Source organism: Carcharodon carcharias, chromosome 25 (assembly GCF_017639515.1).
Source record: "Carcharodon carcharias isolate sCarCar2 chromosome 25, sCarCar2.pri, whole genome shotgun sequence".
Taxonomy (NCBI): Eukaryota; Metazoa; Chordata; class Chondrichthyes; order Lamniformes; family Lamnidae; genus Carcharodon; species Carcharodon carcharias.
The window spans coordinates 85,857-111,542 of record NC_054491.1 but is presented as its reverse complement, the minus strand read 5'-3'; the positions used below and the strand labels follow the sequence as shown (position 1 = coordinate 111,542).

The 25,686-nt window shown below is 43.8% G+C and overlaps 1 protein-coding gene across 2 annotated transcripts in view; it reads right to left on the bottom strand.

Annotated features, from left to right (window-relative positions):
- The window catches only part of LOC121269657 (sialic acid-binding Ig-like lectin 12), a 74,886-nt gene that overhangs the window by 2,259 nt on the left and 46,941 nt on the right, over positions 1–25,686 (bottom strand). Inside the window, exons 7-9 of one of the 2 annotated variants that reach the window (XM_041174433.1) lie at positions 5,020–5,063; positions 1,479–1,538; positions 1,284–1,393 (exon numbers count right to left, since the gene is read on the bottom strand). In XM_041174433.1, coding sequence (XP_041030367.1) covers positions 1,284–1,393; positions 1,479–1,538; positions 5,020–5,063 — 214 coding nt within the window. The remainder of the gene's footprint in view (positions 1–1,283; positions 1,394–1,478; positions 1,539–5,019; positions 5,064–25,686) is intronic. The other variant, XM_041174434.1, reaches the window with a different exon arrangement.

Here is a 25,686-nt window from a genome sequence, read left to right as displayed (position 1 = left end):
AAACTTTTGCCTTGGGTCTCTGAAAGGGTTACTTCATAGCTGTAGAAAGTGACATGTTGTAATATATAGCACTCGTATGTTGAAAAGGGTTTATATTTTCCATCTTGTCTTGTTTCAAACTAAATAAGTTTTTTTTTCCCCTCTAAAGAATCAACCCAACCTAAAAGCGATTCTGGAAGTTGGAGATAAATTTTGCAGTAGCCACAGGGTACAGAGCTATTATTTATTGTTAGATTTCAAATGTTAGGCTAGATGAGATTTGAGATAATTATGGAGAGTTCTGTTGTGTCAGGACAAAAAGTTATTGAAAGGTTGACACTCATGTCTGAAGACACTAGCATTTAATTCCATTGAAGCCAAGGACCAAGTTTAAAAGCATCCAAGGCAAAATAATGATAGATGTTACCAAATTTTCATTCTATAGGAAGAACTGTTCGAAAAGATTGTAGAATTATTTTCTCCATACCAAGGAGTATGATTAAGAATCGCATCTTTGTGCTCTGTACTGATATAATAAAGCATATTAACTTAGTTTGGACAGGTTAGATGTGTCACTATCACATGGCCATATGAACCAAACTGCAATGTTGTATCGGAATAGGCAAACACATCGTTATAACAAGGAACAAAACACTAAGATCTCACAATAGCAGAATATCAGGTGAAAGGTTTAATTTTCGTGCCAAACTTATGCACTTTGAGCACTAAATTTAAAAACTGGTTGATTTGTCATTGGTTCAATTCCTCCCTGACCCTGTATTTAGTTTCTAGTTTCAGATGTACAACTGTGAAGGGGCACCAAGTGGACACAAATCTCATTATATTTATGGATGTAAAGTCCTGATCAAGATCAGCATTGAATCAGTGCTGGAAGAGATGTAAGACTACTGCAGCACCCTTCTCCAAATGAAATTGAGGTGCCAGATGTTATCAGAGCCATTCACTGTCTACTGATAGGTCATATACACCTCTATGTGTTCTCTCTAATTCTACATGAAGCCAACTTTCTGTATTTTACAGAATCTGTCTCCCTCTCTCTCTGATTACATTACTTTGCCTCACTTCAGACCCAATTATAAAGAGATACTGCTAGTCAATGAATCCATTCTTCCCTCAAAAACCAGTCTTTGACAAGAAAGGACTTTAATTCAGCAAAAAAAATCACAATACTTCATTGGGTATAACTCTCCTCAGAAGGCATTGACTCATTTCTGGTCCCATGCAGAACTGTGGACTTCAAGTGTAAATGAACAAGGAAGGTTGTACTGGAATAATGTCAATACCTTGGGCTGTTGATTGTGGTATTGTCGCTTTGGATTATGAATGACAATATCTGCATAAGACACTTCTTCATCTTCCTCTCCTATATTGTTGTATTCAATAACACAATCTGCTTTTGGAGATTAAAAAAAACTTCATAAAACATTCATTGTGGTATTAATATAGGAAGAATTTTAAGGTGATGAAGTTTATCTTACCTGTTGCATGTTTTGGATTATTTGGTAGATTATTTCTCCTGACTAATGCATATATTGTATCTGCAAATTGAAACAGAGTGTGCAAACATTAAAGTGAATAAATTCCAAAACTGATACATTGATATGTTAAATGAACAGAAGTGGAAGGAGAATCATGTGGAATATAAATGCTGGCACAAGCCTATTATGCTAAATGGCCTATTTCTTTTCTGTAGAGTCTATGTAAAATATTTTTCCCCTTTCCAATTTATTTTTTTCACTGCCCTTCTTAAAAACTCATCTGTGTCATGGACAGTTTCTCAGATGTTAAAAATCATGAAGGATAGATGGTCCCATTTATCTGTCATTGTTGCTCTTCAGCTAGTTACAAGGAGCTGGGTAGAAGCAGTACAAGCTGACTAACTATCAGCTTTCCCTGTCTTTTAGCTAAGAAATGCCCCTCCTTAGATCAATACATCCTCCAATGGGCTGGGTAAAATTAGCATGTGAGCAATTAGGGCAGAAATGCAGCCAATCTGCTGCATAGTGAATCAGCTCAATGCTTAAGCCCATAAGAATCTAAACTTTCCACTGTTGCTGTCTTCAAAGATGGATTGTTAATAACCCACATCATCAACAACAACTAAAACTTGTATTTATATAGTGCCTTTAACCTAATAAAACATGACACTTTATAGAAGCGTTACAAAGCAACATTTGACACCGAGTCGCATAAGCTGTTAATCGGGCAGGTGACAAAAAGTTTGGTCAACGAGGTAGGGACATCTCAAAGAGGGAAAGAGAGGCAGAGAGGCACCGAGGTTTAGGGAGGGATTTTCAGACCTAAGTGTCAAGGCTGCTGAAGGTGGAGCAATTCATAACGATAACATCGGGACGCACACCCAACGTCATCATGCATCATTTTACACGTCGGCTTGTCGGATTCGCCCCTGCACGCTGACCGGAAGATTCAGCCCTTACTGTTGGTGCTTTGTCAAAAGACTTGGGGATTTAACTTCCTGATTTTCTGTATAAAGTATCAATTTTCTAGTTTCATTGGTTTAATGGTTGCAAATCTACACCACAGGCAACTGCAAGTTTTCTGGCAATGACTTCTTGGAATACAAAGCAAGTTTGTGAGACTAAAAGAAAACCAGCCATTATGAAACACAATTTAATGTTCCTTTCATGCTTGTCATGGGATATTGGCATTTAACTAGTGTAAACATCAAATATTTTATTCAGTCAAGTGTAGAAAGTACAATTCTACATCGATGCAACAAAAACTTAGGAACAACTGTTTATTGACCAGGACATGAAATCCATAATTGGGGGCATATTTGAAAAGCACAGTGAACTTTTTGATACAGTAGAAGAGGGGCAGTTCACAAGCTTGCATCAGATACAAAGAGCTTGGCAGTTGATTATAGACCAGTGAACTTCAAGTGGAACACCGCAGTAATCTGTGATGAAATCTGGAAGAAGTGCCATAATTCAGAAGGGAGTATCAAGTTATGACAAGGCTAATATGCAGTCTTAACATGGAAGACACATGAAGAGGTTAAACAAGGTAAATACTGCAATGCAATTGTGTCACACATGCCAAGTTGGCAAAGAAAATAAGATGCTGAAATTAATTCTTATGGCTTAAATCATCCCATTTGAATTCCTATTATCCTTAAAGGTCAAAGTTACATGCAACAGAAGTCAAGGAGCAGAATTAGGAACTATCATTGCAGCAGATTAAACTTTCACCACTATTTCAAGAAAATTATTTTCACGTTTTAGCTCCTCATGCTTGACATAGATGCTTTGGTAGGGAAGTGAACAGATAGGCAGCTAGCTTGCTATCCTCTATCAATGGGGCATGCAAACAGATATATTACAGCAGCCAGTGGTGCCATTCTTTCTGTCATGTTTAATTGTTTGTGTTTAATTATGTTTACTATTGACGCTAATTGTGTTTGATTGATTATGCTTGGGTGTGGACTCAGAGGAAAGTAAATAAAGTGTGGAAGTTGCTAGAAGTTAGAACTGTAAGCATGGAGCATACATTTTGAAGCATTGTAAATAAACAAGCTAGTGTCATCTCTGCATATCTCCAAGATACAAAATATGTTATTCTTTGCAATTCACTTATTTCACATTTTGGTAGCAGCAGCTTCTGTTCTACTCTTTGCTGATAACCCAGTGTAAGAACAAATGCTATGGAGATTCGATCCCCACCACACTCCTTGAAGTGAAGTGGCACACCTATTGTTGGAGATACAAAATGACCAGTTGGATAGACTCCTCAGCAATGCTTCACTTGTTGTAATGTATCACCATCCAACACGATCACAACAATATAGGAATTGCTGAATGAAAAATGACCAAGATCCATCTCATTTGCATTCTACTGTTCTTCTTACTGCTTGATAAAATGAGAATGGCGTTGTTAACTAACCATAGCAATCAATCTCTCTCAATAAATCTACAACAGTTTCAGAACTGACACCAGGAAGACATGGCGAGATTTACAAATCATAGGTCTAAAGTCACCTCTTCCTTCTCAAATACACTACATTTACTACATGACGTGTCAAATTGTTCATATTCTTTATTTAGCACTGGCTGATATTGGGCTGAATTTTCTTGGGACAGCAGAAATCCCACCAACAGGATGAAAGTGGGAAGTGACCCTTCTTCAGAAGGCGGCAAGACACGAGTGGCATATTGCCAGCAGGCCAATCAGAGATCCTGCAGCTCAGCAGCCGCAACACTGCTACCACTAGTGGGAGCAATTGCTGAAGCTGCAGCTGCAAGCAGAGACAGTTCAATGGTTAGGAGAGAATTGGTGGAAGAGAGTTCAAGTAGTTAGGAGGAAGTGAGGGGCCAGGCAGCCAGACACAAGTAATTCGGGGTTAGTCATGGAGCATTGGTGGTGTTATACCCCTCTCTAGGCCATGAAATATCCACAGAGAGCCCCCCGGAGCCTTTTGGTAAACCTCCAGCTTTCATTGGATGGTGTCTCTATGCAGCAATGGGACTCCCAATGAGGGCAAAATGCCCGCAGAAAGGCGAAGTTCCTCTTAATTGGATCAAATAGCCAACTTCCCCACTGCTGGTAGTATGGCAGGGTGGTGGGAAGATGCCAGACACCTCCCTGCCATTTTGTCAATCCTCCCATTTCCCAGCCCATTGCCAAAAGGCCCAAAAAATTCCAGCCAATGTTATCCCAGGTTAGATTTAAATTTACCGCCCTTCAAGTACAGACCATTTCCCTGGTTCCATTGCCAAGGTTAAATAGTTTGCATTTTAGTACAAATCTACCATGCTCTGTGAGCTCTTATATTTTATAGCTATTTCGACACATGCATGAGGTTTGTTACAATGTCCATCTAACATCTGGAATACACCAATATTTACAAATGGGACTATTTTACTCATTCCAACATTTTTTTGAAAGATAATCCATTTAATTGAATAGATGGACTTTGCAGAGTTACATGATATTTCCATAGTTCTAAGGATAAATACACCCTTACAATATTTAATACATAGATATAAACAATGTACCTACCCAACTCACTGTTGCAATTTGCACTCCTGTCCATGGTTTTTGGGCTGGAACAGATGGAAATAAAAGAAAATTAATGTTATGTAAGATACTAGAGTAAGGTACTAGAGCTTCATTTTATTCTTCTGTGGTCGAGGAACGTTGTGTATAAGATATAGAGATAACAGATAGCAACTTTCAACATTTTAGTGGTGTATCACAGCTTTAAGAGCTGTTGTAAATTAGATGCTGGGTGGTTTGAATTACCTAACCTACCTTTGTAATAATGTGGCTTGAGTAAAATGGTGTTGCAAATAAAAGAAACACTGTTGCCAAGTTCACCTTTATCCATACTTCTCCACTTAGAGTAGATCAGGATACAAACATCCTTTTATGAAATATGTATTTAAATACGTAGCATTTCATCGTGGCTTTATTACTTCATTTCTGGTTTAATGAGTATTTCTACACCAAACACATTTGAAAATAAAATCTCATTGCAAGACCTTGGATCATAAGCATGGTTCCTCTATTTGTTGAAGGGGTTTGTGTTGTGATGAATCACAAACTTACCTTATTTTGAAGTCCGGAGGTTGGGAACTCCAGTTCCTGACAAACCCTGGGTCTCCCGCGGATGCACTGGCCGGGAACCGGCCGCACACGCGCAGTTCAGTTACTTTTATGTTCTTCAGGCCGGGGACTGACCCTGCGCTGAAGGGAAAAAGAGAAAATGGCAGAAAGAGGCAGGTCAAGCGCCATCTTAGTGAGTGTGTCAACGGGAAGCAGGAGATGGGATGGGGGCAGGGAGAAAGTCCCAAACCAGGGAGAGGTCCCAAAAAGTGGTCCCAGGTGAAGGATGAAGACAGGAGACAGGAATAGGTCCCATTCAGTTGTGTTAGACGAAAGGGGCAGAGAAATTGGCTCCAACTTTAAGAAAGGGCTGCAGGGAGAGACTTTGAGTGAAGTGGGCACGAGAGAAGCCCTGAAGATCCGGGGAGGCAGCCGAAGGTTGGTGACTTCATGCTGCGGGCCGTTGGGTCAAAGGTACCACTTGGAGAAGTGGCGCTCTGCTTGGCATGGCGAAGGTCTGAAACTGGGCTTGGAAGGTATAGCTTGAGTGTACTCAGAGATCCAGGAGAAAGGAATTTTGGAAGGCGAGATTGAAACCCTAGAGGTGGGCCATTGTTGAAGGTGTCTGAGTGGGAGCGACTTCTGGAAAGAATTCCAAGATGAGATCCTCAAAAGTGGAGATTGGAAACCCTCATGAGAAGGCAATGTTTCAGTGAGATTGGTTGGCTCACAATGTGAAAAATGTCTGGGTGGGGATTTGTGAAATCCATGGAATCTGTTTGGATCAGGAGGTCTGCACTGCAGTTGATGTTGGTGCATAAGCACGTGCAGAGTGTGGGGGGGGGGGGCGGGGAGGAGAGTGGCCACGCATTAATGAAACCTTTTATAAAGTGACCATTCCTCTGCAGCTGAGACAGTTCAGATGCAGCCGCATTGACATGCTTGGAGTCAGGCCTCTAGCTTATGTGCTCACTCAAGCAACGCAGAGGCATGAAAGAGCCACCAAATGCTCCAGAGCCTTTCACCTCTTGAGCACAGACTGCAAGCTAATGAGAATTTTAGTAGACTGCAGAACAATTGCATAAGTGGGCGCGTTGTACAATCTCCTTCTGAAAGCTGCCACAGAGCAGTGACTGTTGGAGGTGCTCACAGCCCTTTGCGATGTCATCATTCCAGTTTGGAACAGTCTCCCCCATGGTTCCAGCTAATAGTGCAGCCTTGCAGTGTGGGTTAGGAGAATGCCTGCGCCTGAGCTGAGGGCACAGCCTGCAGTAAAGTGAATGAAGCTGCCACCAGTTGGTCAGGGGGAGTAAGGCAGAGTTGGGTGGGGCCTTGAGCAGCCATGTAGTGCACTAACCTCTGGCCATCCAAGTGGTGACCAGCACTCTCTGGGATGCATTCAGGGGCCTTCAGACATAACTAAAGAGAGGTTCTTAGTACATGCAATTAGCCCACACATCTCTCTCTTTCATCCTGCAGGAGCACATCAGGAGCATGGAGCCTGGCGATCTAGCTGTATGACTCATGGCTTAGAGAGAGTGAAGACGAAAGAGAAGAGAGCAACAGAGGATCTAGCTGGGCAGATGGAGGAACAGCACTCTTAGGAAGAGGAGCGGCTAGGGAACCTGAACATGCTGCTGAAGAGCCACAGCAAGCTGTCGCTGGTCGGTACTAGCTGTGAAACTGTAAATGCATCTGATCCTTTGTCAGCCTTCAGTACCTGACCCCTTCAGGAGCACAGCATCACTGGTCACAGATGCTGAAGTGATGATGAGGGTGGGGGGGGCACGGGGTACTAATCCTACCTCAAAGGTGCTGAGAGCACACAGAGAGAATGACAGAACTCAATGATGCCTGCCCACAACATTCTTGCAGCAATGACAAGCACCACTGAGCTGCAGGCATCAGTAATGTGTCCAGTGCGTGTGAAATCTGACCATCAATTTAGTCTGAAGGCTGCACAAAACACAGGGAAAAGGTCCTGGACTGAGATACCTGCCTTTATCTTGTGCAGGAACCAATGTTTCACATCTGAGTGACACGAACACTGCTCATCAGAACGAGGAGACATAGGCAAGGAGACATTATTGTGGGTTTATTTATAATAGAGAACATTATGTACATGCGATTAACACCCGTACCCACACTGTGCAACCATATCTTCTTAACCTTCTTAATGCAGGTGCTATGTATTGGTGCTCCCCCGACATCCACAGCAGAGGTGGAGGCAGCCTGCAGACGGCTACCCTTTGTCTGAAATGACCTTGATGGGCATCCTCTGGTGGGCCAAAACCAGGAGGTTCCCAACTTGCTGCGGCACTCTCTTCAGCCTGTGAAACTGGAGCTGCTGAGGTCACAGGAAGAGGAGATTTGGATGGGCCAGACACTCCCAGAGTCACCTGGGTGGATGGTCTTGGGAGGTTACACCTGCTGATCCTCCTCCCTATGGGCGTCCAAGGGATCTTGGCTGACTCATTGTGGTGAAGGGTAAGCTGGGGTGAGATTGAACTGCCCCACACCCCTTTCGCGTTGACACTGTTGGAGGCCAAATATGGCGACAAAGATTAAGTTCAGCCCTCGCAGCAGTACAGGAGGAGGTCCTGGGCGAAGGTCTCTATAGAGTCCATTATCCTACAGTGTTGACCTTAGTGAGTTGATATGCTGGCACTATCACCTCAGACTGAAGCTAGGCGACTCCTCCATTGTACTTTGCAATCTGAGGAGTGCAGTGGACATCCCTTCTTGATGTTCCCGAGCTTGCCTCTGCAGCTTCAGCAACTGAGGTATGATCGAGGCCAGAGGCTTGTTATCTGACTTGTACTCAGCAGATTTCTAGCCTCCAGCTGTCCTCCGTGTGCCAGAAACCAGGGAAGTCCATGTCGCCACCTGCTGTGGATCAGAGAGTGCGATGTGCTCACCAGATTGTGAGCCCGAGGCTATACTAAAGCTATGTCCCACCGAGGTGTGTGTCTCTGCGCTGGTGGAGTGTGTGGGTGAGCGCTGTGACTGGTCTTCAATGCAGGTACCTTCAGATTCTTCTTCCAAAATGTCTTCGGGGCTTGATTGGAGGCCCGGGGTCATGGACACTCTCAGCCATTTCCCAGATGGGCCTGTGAAAGCAAGGAGAGATAATTAGTGCATGGCAGTGGCCTGTGGAACAGGATACATCACTGACAGCTGGATTCTCACTTGGTAGGGCATTGCTGACTTCACCATCAGCACAGGAATGGTCCAGACCTTCGCCGGCCAGCTGGATGATTCTACTTTCAAGTCTGTTAGGACCTTGATGTTGGGCATTCCTCTACCTTTCTGCGACCTCTCCCTCTTGTTGTGTGCCAGCTTGTCCTGCATGAATACAGATGGACAGAGTGCAAGCAGATGAGAGTATACCTGGTATGTGAGGGTGGTGAGTGGTCCCATGGATGGGATGAGGACAATGAAGGTGTGTGTGAGAGAGTGAATGGTGATGTCCCTTGAACTGGCAGTGAGTGAGATCCCTGTGGATGTGTGATGGGTTTGTGAATGGGTGAGTTGAGAGAGATGAGAAGAGTGCCTTACACCGGCGGATCGGAGAAGATCATTCATCCTCTTGTGGAACTGGGAGCTGTCCTTTTTTTGCAGGTTAATGGCGCTGCCCACTGCTGCCACAGGCTACCTTGCTGGATTGGTGATGTTGCTGTACCTCCAGCAGCTGGAGTGGGGTAAAGGACATCATGGGCCTCTATGGCATCCAAAAGGTGCTTGAGGAGCTTGTCTCCAAACCAGAGGACTACAATCATCTTGCCTTTCGGGGCCATGTCTTCTCTGTAGCAGATGGGGGCTGAGAGCACTGAGAGATTTGCACGTGGCTACATTTTAAATATGGCGCCAGCATGATGAAGCAGCGAGTGTAGGGGGCAATTTTTTTTTATTCATTCACGGGGTGTGGGCTTCGCTGGCTGGGCCAGCATTTATTGCCCATCCCTAATTACCCTTGAGAAGGTGGTGGTGAGCTGCCTTCTTGAACCGCTGCAGTCCATATGGTGTAGGTACACCCACAGTGCTGTTAGGGACGGAGTTCCAGGATTTTGACCCAGTGACAGTGAAGGGATGGCAATTTATTTCCAAGCCAGAGTGATGTGTGGCTTGTAGGGAAACTTCCACCAAATGTGGTGTTCCCATTTATCTCTAACCTGTCTTTCTTTGAACTTACTGCACTCCGTTCTCTCAGATCCAACCCTGACATTGTCATCAAACCTGCTGACAAGAGTGCTGCTGTTGTTGTCTGGCGCACTGACCTCTACCTCGCAGATGCTGAGCGTCAACTCGCAGACACTTGCTCCTACCTCTCCCTGGACCATGACCCCACCACTGAACATCAAGCCATTGTTTCCAGGATTGTTACTGACCTCATCTCCTCTGGAGACCTTTCTTCCACAGCTTCCAATCTGATAGTCTCCCAACCTCGGACGGCCCGCTTCTACCTCCTACCCAAAATCCACAAACAGAACTGTCCCGGCAGACGGATCGTGTCAGCCTGTTCTTGCTATCTTGACTCCATTCTCTCTCCCCTTGTCCAGTTCCTTCCCACCTACATCCGTGATTCCTCTGACACCCTACATCATATCAACAATTTCCAGTTCCCTGGCCCCAACCGCCTCCTCTTCACCATGGATGTCCAAACCCCCTACACCTCCATCCCCCACCAGGATGGTCTGAGGGCCTTTAGCTTCTTCCTCGAACAGAGGCCCGAACAATCCCCATCCACCACTACTCTCCTCCATTTGGCTAAACTTGTTCTCACACTGAACAATTTCTCCTTCAACTCCTCTCACTTCCTCCAAATAAATGGTGTGGCTATGGGCACCCGCATGGGCCCCAGCTATGCCTGTCTCTTTATGGGGTATGTGGAACATTCCTTGTTCCAGTCCTACTCCGGCCCCCTCCCACAACTCTTTCTCCGGTACATCAATGATTACTTTGGTGCTGCTTCATGCTCTCGTCGGGACCTGGAAAAATTTATTAATTTTGCTTCCAAATTCCACCCCTCCATCATTTTAAATGGTCCATCTCTGACACTTCCCTTCCCTTCCTTGACCTCTCTGTCTCAATTTCTGGTGATAGACTGTCCACCAATATCCATTACAAGCCTACCGACTCCCACAGCTACCTCGACTACAGCTCCTCACACCCCACTTCCTGTAAGGACTCTATCCCATTCTCTCAGTTCCTTCGCCTCCGTCGCATCTGTTCCGATGATGCCACTTTCAAAAACAGTTCCTCTGACATGTCCTCCTTCTTCCTTAATCGAGGTTTTCCACCCATGGTCGTTGACAGGGCCCTCAACCGTGTCCGGCCCATCTCCCGCGCATCCGCCCTAATGCCTTCTTCTCCCTCCCAGAAACATGATAGGGTCCCCCTTGTCCTCAATTATCACCCCACCAGCCTCCGCATTCAAAGGATCATCCTCTGCCATTTCCGCCAACTCCAGCATGATGCCACCACCAACCACATTTTCCCTTCACCCTCCCCCCCCCACCCCCCCCCCCCCCCCCGCACCCCCGCCCACCCCCCGCCACCCCGATGGCATTCCGCAGGGATCGTTCCCTCCGGGACACCCTGGTTTACTCCTCCAACACCCCCTACACCTCAACCCCCTCCCACGGGCACCTTCCCATGCAACCACAGAAGGTGCAACACCTGCCCCTTTCCTTCCCCTCTCCTCACCATCCAAGGGCCCAAACACTCCTTTCAAGTGAGGCAGTATTTCACTTGCACTTCCCTCAACTTAGTCTACTGTATTCGTTGTTCCCAATGCGGTTTCCTCTACATTGGAGAGACCAAATGCAGACTGGGTGACCGCTTTGGGTGGTGAGCTGCCTTCTTGAACTGCTGCAGCCCATGTGATGAAGGTACACCCACACTACTGTTAGGAAGGGAGTTCCAGGATTTTGACTCAGCGGCAGTGAAGGAACAGAGATATATTTCCAAGTCAGGGTGGTGAGTGACTTGAAGGGGAACCTCCAGCTGGTAGTGTTCGCATCTATCTGCTGTCCTTGGTAGTGGTTGTGGGTTTAGAAGGTGATGTCTATGGAGCCTTGGTGAATTCCTGGGCAATTTTCCACATAGCTGGGTAGATGCCAATGTTGTAGCTATGCTGGAACAGCTTGGCTAGGTACATGGCAAGTTCTGGAGCACATGTCTTCAGTACTATCGTCAGAATATTGTCAGGTCCCATTGCCATTTGCACTATCCAGTGCCTTCAGCTATTTCTTGATATCACATGGAGTGAATTGAATTGGCTGAAGACTGGCATCTGTGATGCTGGGGACCTCCAGAGGAGGCCGAGATAGATCATCCACTCGGCACTTCTGCCTGAAGATTGCAGCAAATGCTTCAGCCTTTTCTTTTGCAATGATGTGTTGGGCTCCCCCATCATTGGGAATGGGGATATTTGTGGAGCATCCTCCTCCACTGAGTTGCTTATTTGCCCACCACCATTCACGACTAGATGTGGCAGGACTACAGATCTTATATCTGATCCGCTGCTTATGGGATCACTTAGCTCTGTCTATCACTTGCTGCTTATGCTCTTTGGCACACAAGTAGTCCTGTGTTACAGGCTCACCAGGTTGACATGTCATTTTTAGGTATGCCTGGTGCTGCTCCTGGCATGCCCTCCTGCACTCTTTATTGTGCTAGGGCTGATCTCTTGGCTTGATGGTAATGGTAGAGTAGCCATGAGGTTACAGATTGTGTTCGAGGACAATTCTGCTGCTGCTGATGGCCCACAGCACCTCATGGATGCCCAGTCTTAAGTTGCTAGATCTGTTCAAAATCTATCCCATTTAGTACAGTGGTAATGCCACACAACAAAATGGAGGGTATCCTCAATGTGAAGGTGGGACTTCGTCACCACAACGACTGTGAAGTAGTCACTCCTACTAATACTGTCATGGACAGATGCATCTGTGGCAGGCAGGTTGGTGAGGACGAGGTCAAGTATGTTTTTCTCTCTTGTTGGCTCCCTCAACACCTGCCGCAGACCTAGATTAGCAGCTATGTCCTTTAGGACTCAGTCAGTGTAGTCAGTAGTGGTGCTAGCGAGCCACTTTTGATGATGGGTATTGATGTTCCCAACCCAGTGTACATTCTGTGCCCTTGCTGCCCTCAGTGCTTTCTCCAAGTGGTGTTCAACATGGAGGATCACTGATTCATTCGCTGAGGCAGGGTGGTATGTGGTAATCAGCAGGAGGTTTCCTGGCTCATGTTTGACCTGATGCCATGAGACTTCATGGGAACCAGAGTCGATATTGAGGACTCCCTCCTGACTGTATGCCACTGTGCCACCACCTGTGCTGGGCCTGTCCTGCTGGTGGGACAGGACATACTCAGGAATGGTGATGGTAGAGTCTGGGACATTATCTGTAAGGTATGATTCTGTGAGGATGATTATGTCAGGCTGTTGCTTGACTCGCTTGTGAGATAGCTCTCCCAATGTTGGCACCAGCCCCCAGATGTTTGTAGGAAGGACTTTGCAAGGCCGACAGGGCTGAGTTTACTGTTGTTGTTTCTGGTGCCTAGGCCGATGCCGGATGGTCCATCTGGTTTCTTTCCTTTTTTGAGATTTTGTAGCAGTTTGATACAACTGAGTGGGTGTTAGCCCAATGGAGATTACTGCTTACACAAAGCACAGTTTGTTGTTATAATTGCTTAATTAGTGCGTCTATATAACATCAAAGTAGGGATCTTGTGGCATAGTCGGTAGCATCCCTACCTCTGAGCCAGAAGCTCTGGGGTCAGTCCCACTCCAGGAATTGAAGGCCAAGGAAAGTGCATTCATAACACAGCCAAACAGGTTAAGTATCAACTTGCAAATCCTATCAACACAAACCAATGGCAGATGGGTAGGAGTGGGAGGGATTCCTGGTCAGCCATGTGATGGAAAGAAATTGGAGCCTCCACCATCACTATACATAGCTCTAGGCTACAACATGCATGTAAAAGTGTATGTTTCCACAGCAACCCCGACTCCTCGGGGTATGACAGTTGGTTAGATAGCCAATATGCATTAGATTGCTGCCAACAGCACAAGGTTAGATCCCTGTTCCAGCTGGGGTGGATTCAGGACCTGCCTTCTTGGCCTACCTGTGGCGGAGGTCATGGCGCTGTGGGTCCAATCTGCCTCTGGGCAGAGAACTGAAGAAGAAGATGACATCAAAGTTGTGTCAGTTTGTGGTAAAAGGCATGTTACACCACCTTCTCAAGGGAAATTGGGGATGAGCAACAAACGCTTGCCTTTTCCAGCGATGCTTACATCTCATGAAAACATTTTAGAAAGTGTTCATGTGGTTTTTTTTTAACCAAAAGAAACTGCTTGTCTTGTAGAGGTTGGGATATATTGCAGTGTGTGATAGTCAAAAGTCATGACACAGATATTTTCTACAATGGAAGCAGAGCAACAGAACAATCCACAGCAGAGCGTACGTGTCCGATGTTCATTGATCCTTTTGGGGAATGTCAGGATCTAGGCCATAGATTCTTCAGAGGTGGACCAGCAAATAGCAGTTCTTGAAACTTGCAAGGCCAAGCTTTCACCTTAGCCCAAGGGCAGCCATAACCACACTGCTGCTGAGCATACCGCTCTCACGCTATGTCAGTAGACTGCACAGAAAACTTAAAGGAAGCAAAGAGAGAGAGATGGACTACCAGCTAACAGAGGACACAGGAAAGTTCAGACACAAATCCTCCAAATTACTAAATGTGGTAATGTGTGGGTGACACAATCTTCCTTAATGTACAATCTCCACTGGTTCCATCCATTTCAGAATGGAGAGGCTACACCAGTTCTACACACTTCCTCTACAATGAAATACTGCAAATGTCAAAAGCACCCAGCTGAATCTCTCAGACTTAGTTTCCCTGCCTGCTGGCCATGCCTTGAGGGCAGTGACGACGTTGTGCAACATGTTAATATAGTTTTCACTGCAAGCAACAAGGAGACCCAGAACTGTGGTGATACACCACAAACATGCAAGTAAAGGATCTACCAGTGTGTGCCAGTCAAAGCAGATGATAACTGGCTTCTTCCTACAATGAAAAACTCCACTTAATTTAAGCCCCACCACCCCATTCCTGGAGTTCTGTACAAGGGAACACCATCCACAACCCCCCTCATCCTCCCCACAATCCTTCACCACTCCAGCAGTTCCCTTCAGGAGAATTTCAAAGGTGATATGAGGTGGTAAGGGTGTTTTTTTTTCTGACAACCCCAACTACCACAAAGCTTGCAAAGCAACTCAAACACAGTGGCAGACAGTGTTGGGTAATCTTAGAGTTCCTCATTTACAACTAATGCCACTAACAAAGCACCTTAGCCCTGACAGTTCATGCAGGTTCCTCTGCTGTCTCTTCATGCTTCCAGTGGGAAACCAATGGTACCCCTTGACAATGTAAATCACCATGTGCAGCCACTTCCCTGGGAGTTGCAGCAATCTCCTGCTGGAGCCATGGCAATAAAATTGGAGAACATGACAGAACTTCAGGCCCCAATTCCTTAAGCATGTCATATGCTAACAGAACATATTAATCTACTTACACTTGCTTTTCTCATCCCACTAACATTTCTGGTTGTATGTTGCCATGTCATATATGCAACCATGCCAGCAAAGTTAGGACTGGCCTGGAAAAATTTCCAATTTTGGTCTCTGCTTTTAATAGCTTTATGCGCTGATGCATGGAAAGTGTGCACAGGAAGACAAGTCTGGAAAGATGATTGGTAAAGAGCTGCTGGTCAACTTTAGGATGAATTGCAAAATGCGAGAGCTGGATGAAGGTGGAGGTGCAGTAAAAATTCTAAGATATTTCTAATGATAATTATGGCAGTGGATTCTTGAAATCTTATTCCAAGAGGCACAGTAAAGGAAGATGGACTTCAGTAGACCATTGGTGAGGATAAGTTTGGAGTTGTGAGCAGGTATGCTATTGTTTGGGTTTTGAAATGTAACCACTCGGATTGTCACATCTGGCTTTCCGTAGTCATGTGACTATGTCATGAGGCTGCATCTGGAGGCAGGCACCTTGCAACAGTTCAATAAAGCCTATCACGGAGAAGACACTGATAAAGCACTGCTGCTCTTATGCATGAAACTTGGAGTCAGAAATTGAAGAAAAGAATCGATGTTTGAACCTGGAAATTACGTAGGGAAGACACTGAGAACCCAGAAACACAGAAAGGTTCAAAACTGCCCATCACTACTGAAAAAATAAGAAAAAAAGCTGCAAAGAAAATATTGGCTATAGAGAAGACACAGCTAAGAAAAGCACACAGAAAGATGTAAATTTGTAGAAAGCTACTAAAAAATAGGACAAAGGAAAAGCACTGAGCTGCAGAGGCTGCAAGTAAACTACTACGTGAGTAAAATGCCTAAAGTAAATTTTCCACTCCCATATCCAGTTGAATTAAAATGTGATGCATGGAAGAACTGGCAGTTTTTCTGCTTACAATGGCAAAACTATGAGATTGCAATAGGCTTAATTAACAATAATGAACTGATAAGAGTATCACACTTTTAACACTGCTGCGGAAGGACTACTTCAAAGTGTATACCACTCTAACTCTAACAGATGAGCAAAGAAAAAAAAGACAGAGGTTTTGAATGCTTTGAACGTACATTTTGAACCCTGAGTGAATGTTACATGTGAACATTATGTATTCAACACTAAAGTTCAGAGTGAAAATGAGACCATTGAATGGTACGTAATGGCAATAATGCAGCTTGCAGAATAATGTGAATTCAGTCAGCTCAAAGATGACCTGAGATAGATTTGTCTTAGGCATGAGAGCCCCCTCGGTGAGAGCCTACTGAAAGTTGAGAAACTGATGCTAAAGAAAGTGATATATGTATGTCGAAACATGGAAGTTGTGAAATGGCAGCTAGAGCAGATGTATAGCAGAGCAGACCAGGAGGTACATTCTGCTGAGAGACTGTCTAAGCTGAAAGAGCGGAGCAATCACAGACAAAGGGCCAGGTGCAAATACTGTGGAGGACAGCAAACACAAAAGAAAGAAAAGAAAGATTGTCCAGCAAGGGGATAGCAGTGTTATAACTGCAAGAAAAAGAATCATTTCGCAAACAAGTGTTTGGCTAGAAAGAAACAAAACAAGTCTATGCAGATTCTATGGCATGAACCAACACGTTAGTTCAGTCAAGTCTATGGGCGACAAATGGTTTGTGACTGTTACCTTGCATCACGCACCATAATGACTTTCACAGATCTGTGTGAAGTGGTTCAGCATGGCAATCTAAAAATGAAGCCCTCAAAAGTAAGATTGAGGCTTATGATGGCACAATACTCATACTGAGAGGACAAATTAGTCTGACAACCCAATGCAATGGCAAGAAGGGAGATTTGGTGCTCCAGATCATAGATTGGATGCAACAGCCACTCACCTCAGCTGAAGCAACTAGGGATGGGCAATAAATGCCCAGCCAGCAAAGCCCGCATCCTGTGAATGAATAAAAAAAAGCAAATCGGAAGCTTGGACTGATAATCCTAAATGTTCCAACAGAGGAAGGGAAACAAAATTCCAGAGCGAGGGAGACAATATGTAAATAAAGCACAAGATGGTTGCCCACCACATCAGCACAAGGAAATGCACGATCCCAAGGTAAATGAAGCAGTTCTACAGGAAAATGCACACATCAAAGCTGAATTGGAAGTTTTGAAGGGCAAAATTCCAGCTGAGTATATACTGTTGAAAATGCACGATAAACTGAAGTCTTCAATGGACCAGGCTGTGCGTGATCAGAACAAATACATTTCAGAGACAACACAAAGATACCAGGAGGAAAGAATGACCTACATTTCCACAGTTGGCAACTCAAAACAGGAGTTGAAAAAACTCAACCAGATGTGTAGCCAGGCACAACAGCAGACAGGAAAGGCACACAAAGAAGTTGCAACCTTGAAAGGCTCCTTGAATCAATATGTAGCCATGTAAAAACATGAGGAGCCAGTCAGGGTACAAACTCTCAACAGGAGTCAGCCCACGTGTAAACTTGGCAGTGAAGCTGTTCCTTCATTGCAATTAACTAACAGGGATCTCACTGGCTGTACTGAGTATAGAGCTACCATCAATACCTGACGTCCACATGTCCTTGACAGCCCAGAACAACAACAGTCTCCAAGGCTTCAAGGGCCGCAGGAACAACAATCTCCAGACATAGAACAGCACCCAGACAAACAGCCAATGTCAATGTGCTTGCCAGACCATTAAGCCTGCATGATTTAAAGACTGTGTGCAATGCATGTGCAGTTACTGACTAATAGAACAAACAGTGGTTAATGCATGAGAAAATTCAGTGTATAGTGGGTAACTTGGTTAACTCACAGTCACACATGATCTTGCATGCAAAGGTGTCTCTTGTTTGCTAGGAAAAGGGGGATGTTTGTATCTTTTGTTCAATATGAAACGGGGAAGGACTTCTAGAATATTGGTGAGGATAAATTTGGAGTTGTGAGCAGGTATGCTATTTTTTGGGTTTTGAAATGTAACCAGTCTGATTATCACATCTAGGCTTTCTGTAGGCATGTGACTATGCCATGAGGCTACCTCTGGAAGCAGACATCCTACAGAAGTTCATTAAAGCCTCTCACTGAGAAGACACTGATGAAGCACCACTGCATTTATGCACGAAACAGATATAATCCTCATCTTGTGATTCCACTTCAAAATCCTGCTTTCAGAGACTGTTTGTTAGCTACATGATATACTAAAGTTTTACGGTCTAACTTGTCTTATAGGTTATTATCGAGGTTCCCAGTGTAAAACAAACTTTTTTTTTTGCAGATTTTCCCAAAGCCTAGGAAATGGCTGTCCTTTCCAAGCACACATTCCCTGTGGTATTGTAACCTAATCCATACAATTTGTCATTGAGGAACAAGTAGAAGTGGCAGCAGTGAAAGATGTAAAATCTTATATTTTTGTGAGCAATTTGCCAAGTGCAAAGACAAGGGATCATATTCTACTTGGTTTGTCTTTAAAAAGGTTTTTAGGAAAGCAAGATGCATTTGCAACCTCCTTTGTGTCTGCCATGAACAAACCTCAGCAGCCACCAGGGAATATTCAGTGATGCACCACTGACATGACCGCAGTGAGATACTAGGAATGTTTTAACATCAAAAGGACCATGGAGCAAGTGATATCCTTGTAATCCTTTGTAAGGAAGCTCCAAAGCAGTGAAGGAGCAAACCACAGGAGATATCTAGCATGACTGCTGTGACTGGCACTATTTAAGATTTTAGGTCTCAGTTACAGCAGTCTATCATTTTGCCATTGACTGCCATAGACCGGGGTGAGCATTTGGACAGAGATTTACACACAGTGGGGGACAGGCTCCTCTCATGCAGACCACAGTGGACCAGCTGAGAGGTTCAGTGCTAAGACCGTGGCAGGAGAATGCTTTTTATTGCACAAAGTCTAGCACAGTTTATTGGGTCATGTTGCTGATACAAGTCAGAAAGAGGGAATGCAGACTAAGGGATACAAATAAAAGAATGAAGAAAAGCAGAAACTTATGTTCAGGATATCCCAGCACATAATAGCCAATGAGTTGCTATGTATGTTTGTGAGGCTTACAATTTGTTTGCTCTTAGAGAGTAACAAAAACCAGGCAGAGACAGAAGGTGTCCATTATTAAACACAATAGTTGACCAGTTTTACTCTGTGCCTACTCACACAATAGTTCCCTCTGTGAAGGCCTCCTCTTCCTGGGGGTGACAAAGTTTCCTTTGGGCTGCTGTTTGACCATTCTTTTTTTGAGAGCTAAACTTGAAGGATGTCCAAACTACAGAAGCATTTATTGAGATCTAATAATTGTAGTGACATGGCATAGGCTACCTTGTATCACTGCCTTGCTGGTAAATTGAGGTGTTCCTGATGGGCAGTCAGTCAGTGTAGCCCTTGTGTCCCAAGAGCTCATAAAACCCCTCAAACATTTGTAACATTGTTAGCAATTTCCAGTTGGTGGTTCATCTGTGGAGTCCTGATGGTCATCTGAATTCCATCTCCAGTGCTCCGAACTCTTGGATAATATACTAATTGGAAAAAAAGGTTCTGTGCCCTCCAATTGTTGAATGCATTCCACTGGGAGCATCATGAAGATTGGCACAGCAAGATGGCCAAGTTCTGAGCCCAACCTTTTTCAATAAGCTAGTAAATTATTCAAGCTAGAAGGAATTTCATCCCAAAATGTGGCATGACATGACATGGTGTGGTCTTACCTTTAAGCTGATGATGCAGGTCACCAGCGCAATACCATTTTTGTCAATCTTACAAAATAGGAGCTGTCACGGGACCGAGTGAGAGCTACCTACAACTTCACCAGCTAATGATAGACATGCTTAACTGTTTAAAGAAGAACTGTTTTTAAAAAATTACAAAAATACTGACCAAAGATGGATACTAGCAGTCACCTGGTGGCTGATACTGTAAAGTTGACCACTTCTCTAGAAAGTCTATATGAATTGCACTGCAGACCTGTTACATGAAAGTTCACATATCGGGGATGTCAAGGCCCATTTTAAATAAGGGATCTTAAAGGGAAGGCATTAAAAATGTAAAGTACTGTACTCTTAATCCACTGTCTTCCTGTGATGACAATGGGACTCGCTACCCAGACAGTTACACCCCCACCAGACACTCAAAACCCACTGTGGAGGATGAACTAACACCATCTCCTGTTGATTTATATCTCAAAAATATGTCAGAGATGTGTCTGAGATGAAAGGTAAAAAAAAAACTGGGATTACTGCAACAAAAGATGCAAGGCATGCTAATTGAATTCCCTTCTGGGAATATACAGACATTAGTTCGAACTGGCTCTGACAAACAGAGAAAGGAGGACAAGCAGGGGTGACATAAACAAAGAGATAAAAATAAAAAAACTGCGGATGCTGGAAATCCAAAACAAAAACAGAATTACCTGGAAAAACTCAGCAGGTCTGGCAGCATCGGCGGAGAAGAAAAGAGTTGACGTTTCGAGTCCTCTTGACCCTTCAACAGAACTGAGTGAATCTGAGAGGGGTGAAATATAAGCTGGTTTAAGGTGGGGGAGGGGGGGTGGAGGGGGGTTGGGTGGGGGGATAGAAGTTGGGGGGTGGTGTGGTTGTAAGGACAAGCAAGCAGTGATACGAGCAGATAATCAAAAGACTACGGGGGAAATTAATTTTTAAAACCATTGCTGCAACCAACCGAGGGGGGCGGAATAAAAGGGTAGCCAGCTCATGCCTCCTTACCCACTTGTAACAGAGCTTAGGAGTTTATCAGAGTTGAGTTAAGATTTCTCGCTTATTCCAATAAACACCAACACCTTCAAAAATAAGGCATTGCTAAAAATAAAAGACAAATGATGACTGGGAGATGCAGAATTTAGGAATCCATTCCCACTGGATTGCGGTGGTACTCTAGTGAATCGAATAATAATCATACAGCAGCTCTCTGTTAAGGGTGTCAAGGTTAGCATATAGTGAGGAGGAAAGGCAAGGCATCAATAGTCAAACCACAAATTATATAAATCTTAGTCATGGTGAATAACCATCTCATTATCACTAAGCAAAGATCTGTACATTTATGAAACCCACTGATGCTTGCAAGCACTTGCAGTCATAATTGATAGTGTACCAGCTATTGTCAACTGCATGACCATGGTAGCACTTTACTTCATTTAGCAAATATGGTCAGGCAATCATTTATTGTGGTTTCAATAAGAGTTCTGTGTCACATTAGGCCACTGAATGTCATGAGAATAACACACAATACTGCTCTGCTCTGAAATGCTTAACTATTTGAGATTAATGCAGCACCCTGCATCTCAGTCAAAAACATAACAAGGACCAAACTCATTCTTCAATACTGTTAATTAAAAGTTCCAGGATTCTGTACAATTCTTTAGTTCTGCATTTTAATTTTCACCACAAGAGCTCTGTAATTATGCCATGTGAATCATAGAATGGTTACAGCACTGAAGGAGGACATTTGGCCCATTCTTTCCATGCTAGCTCTCTGTAGCTTACCCTGCTCCCCTGCGTTTTCCGTCAGCCTTGCAATTTTTTTTCAGATAATTTTCCAATTCACTTTTGAAAGCCACAACTGAATTAAGCTCCACCACACTCTCAGGCAGTTCATTCTAGACCCTAAGCGCTGTCTGCATAAATAAACTTTTCTTCATATCACCATTGCTTTTGCCAAGCACCTTAAATCAGTGTCAACTGGTACTTGACCCTTCTGCCAATGGGAATGGTTTCTCCCTATCTATTCTGTCCATGCTTTTGAACACCTCTATCAAATCTCCTCTTAACCTTCACTTCTCTAAAGAGAACAGCCCCAGCTTCATCAATCTATCTTCATAACTGAAGCCTCTCATCCCCAGAACCATTCTTGTTAATCTTTTCTGCACCCTCTATTATGCCTTCACATCTTTCCTAAAGTGTGGTGTTTAGGATTGGACTCTATACCCCATTTGAGGCTGAGCCAGTGTTTTATAAAGGTTCATCATTGTTTTTATCCTCCTTCCCTCTATAAAGTTAAAGTTATAAAGCCTAGGATCCTGTATACCTGACTGGGAAACCGCATAAAGTCCATTGAACACATCTGTCCATAATTTCACTGTCTCAATCCAACTGAAGTATATGCTAGATTTAAAACTTTATGGTGTTAGCAAGGACTCTCTCATAGCAAAAAACAAGGCCTTTCAGTCCATCATATCTGTGCTAATTCTTTACTACAGCAAACCTAAATGAACCCCAATGCTCTGGTCTTGTTATCCATCAGTCTGTATCTTCCTCTATTTTAATCCTCTTTTCCTTTTAGAAGTACAATTCTCTCTCTCTCACAACTATTTCTTGCAGCAAAGTATTCCAAGTTTTAACAACCCTCTGCATATAGAAATTGCGAATCTCTTGGTAAATATTTTAAATTGGTGATCTTTTGTCACAAATTTTCCCCTTCAGAGAAAATAGTCTTTTGTCATTCTCCCTTACAATACCCTTCATATTTTTAATAACCTCCATGTAAGTACCTTTTAGCCTCCTCTGCTCCAGTGAAACTAGTTCTAATATCTGAAATATCCCATTAGTACTTTGCTAAGGTTAAACATACAGCTGGCATTTAAATGCTGAGCAATCAAAGTCTTTGCGCTCCTCTGAACCCTTATGTTCAAAGGTCCAACGTGCTGCTGAGCCTATGATATTATTCTGTTCTGCCGTGCAGGATATTAAAGAAAGTACCAATGTCAAAGAGTACTACAAAACATTTCTATTGCAAAACAGTAGAGGCTTATTAAAAGTATCTATAGATAAGCCAAATAGTGACCTTGACTCAACGATATGGAATGAATTACAAGTCTATGCATGTGTATTTATTGAGGTTAAAATCTCATCCATACATAGCTAAAATCCCCTTCCATAAAAATGAGCTGTAAGTTTTGAGCTTCTAAATTATTTTTGACAAGGGTGCAAATCAAGGTTTGAAAGGAAACAAAATCACTGCACCTTAAAATATATTTTATTCAGAAGAGTAGACAATAGAATGGCAATTCAGCCATTAACTGAAAGCATTCATCTCACTATCGCATACATGGCAAACTGGTAATACTTTTTTATTTAAGCATTGAGCATTAGATGAACTCTTATTAATTGAGGAAAACGTTCAACAATTGCATTTTCTTGTATGTTAAGCGTCAAATGTGCATAAATGATGTTTGACAGATTCAGATATTAATTTTAATGCACACAGGGAGACTTGAAGGAGGAATATGGTTCTAAATTTGCTGCTTTCTTCAGGGGAAGAATTTTCTGCATGTCGGGTGGGCTGGTCAGGAGCAGGCGCAGAGCTGAACACCGCCCGCGATCAGCTGTGTGCCGTCATTTTACATCAGTAGGCCTTACTGTAAAACGCATTCCGTAGCACTCAGTGCTACCTGAGCCAGCCGAGGGACGAGGGAGAGTCATGGCCTGTACTATTTCGTGCATGCTCGCCTAAGAGCGCAGAAATCTCTCTGAGGCATGGTGCTGCCTCACGGAGATTAAGTACGTGATAAAAGTTCATAAATAATAAAGTTAAAATTTATTTAGATGTGTCTGCGTCAGAGCAGTGGGACTCATTCAAGAAGGAAATAGGGAGAGTACAGGGCCAATGTATTCCTAAAGATAAAGGGTAGAACCAACAAATCCAGGAACCCTGGATGTCGAAGGATATACAGGATTGGATAAAGAGAAAAAGGGAGGCTTATGGCAGGTACCGAGGGCTCAAAACCCTGGAGGAGTATCGAATGTGTTGAGGGGAACTTTAAAAAGAAATTAGGAGAGCAAAAAAGGAGCTTGAAAAAACATTGGTAGATAAAATAAAGGAAAACCCAAAGTTATATTACAAGTACATTAAGAGTACGAGGATAACTCATGAAAGGGCAAAAAGGGAGCATGAAAAACATTGGCAGGTGAAAATAAAGGAAAATCCAAAACTATTTTACTAGTACATTAAGAGTATGAGGACAACTAGGGAAAGAGTAGGGCCCATTAAGGACCGTAGTGGTAATTTCTGTGTGGAGCCGGAAGACGTAGGTAGGGTTCTAAATGAATACTTTGTGTCGGTGTTCACAAGTGAGAGGGACGACGTGGGTATGGAAATCAGGCAGAAGGACTGTGATATAATTAAAGAAATTAGCATAGAAATGGAGGAGGTTCTAAGTGGTCTGGCAGGCTTAAAAATAGAAAAATCTACAGGCCCAGATGAGATGTATCCCTGGCTGTTGAGTGAGGCAAGGGAGGAGATAGCAGGGGCACTGGCAATAATTTTCAATACCTCTCTAATCACAGGAGAGGTGCCAGAGGACTGGAGGACAGCCAATGTGCTACCGTTATTCAAGAAGGGAAGAAGGGATAAACCAAGGAACTACAAGCCAGTCAGTCTAACCTCAATGGTGGGGAAACTATTGGAAGCAATTCTGAGGGACATAATTAACCTACACTTGGAGAGGCAGGGATTAATTAAGGACAGTCAGCATTGTTTTGTTAAGGGGAGGTCATGTCTGACCAAGTTGATTGAATTTTTTGAAGAGGTGACCAAGTGTGTAGATGAAGGCAATGCATTTTATGTAGTCTATTTGGACTTCAGCAAAGCTTTTGATAAGGTCCCACATGGGAGACTGGTAACGAAGGTAAGAGCCCATGGGATCCAATGCAATTTGGCATATTGGATTCAGAATTGGCTGAGTGGCAGGAAGCAGAGGGTGACGGTGGAGGGATGTTTTTGTGACTGGATGCCTGTGTCCAGTGGGGTTCCACAGGGATCGGTGTTGGGTCCCTTGCTGTCTGTGGTAAACATAAATGATTTAGACTTGGATGTAGGAGGGTTGATCAGTAAGTTTGTGGATGACACGAACATTGGTGGGGTGGTAAATAGTGAGGAGGATAGTCTTAGATTACAGGAGATCATAGATGGACTGGTCAGATGGGCTGATCAGTGGCAAATGGAATTTAATCCAGGTAAGTGTGAGGTGATGCACTTGGGCAGGTCAAACAAATCACAGGAATACATGATGAATGGGAGGACCCTGGGAAGTACCGAGGATCAGGGGGACATTGATGTACATGTCCACTGGTCCCATAAGGTAGCGGGGCAGGTAGATAAGGTAGTTAAGAAGGCATATGGGATACTTGCCTTTATTAGCCGAGGCATAGAATATAAGAGCAGGGAGGTTATATAAGAGCTGGAACTGTATAAAACACTGGTTAGGCCACAGCTAGAGTATTGCATGCAGTTTTGGAATCCGCATTATAGGAAGGATGTGATTGCACTGGAGAGAGTGCAGAGGAGATTTACCAGGATGTTGCCTGGGCTGGAGAGTTTTAGTTATGAGCAGAGATTGGATAGACTGGGGTTATTTTCCTGGAGCAGACGACATTGAGGGGGTACATGATTGAGGTGTATAAAATTATGAGGGGCATAGATAGGGTAGACAGGAAGGAAATTTTCCTCTTGGTACCAGGGGGCATAGATTTAAGGTAAGGGGCAGGAGGTTTAGAGGGGATGTGAGGAAGAATTTTTTCACCCAGAGGGTGGTGGGAATCTGGAACTCACTG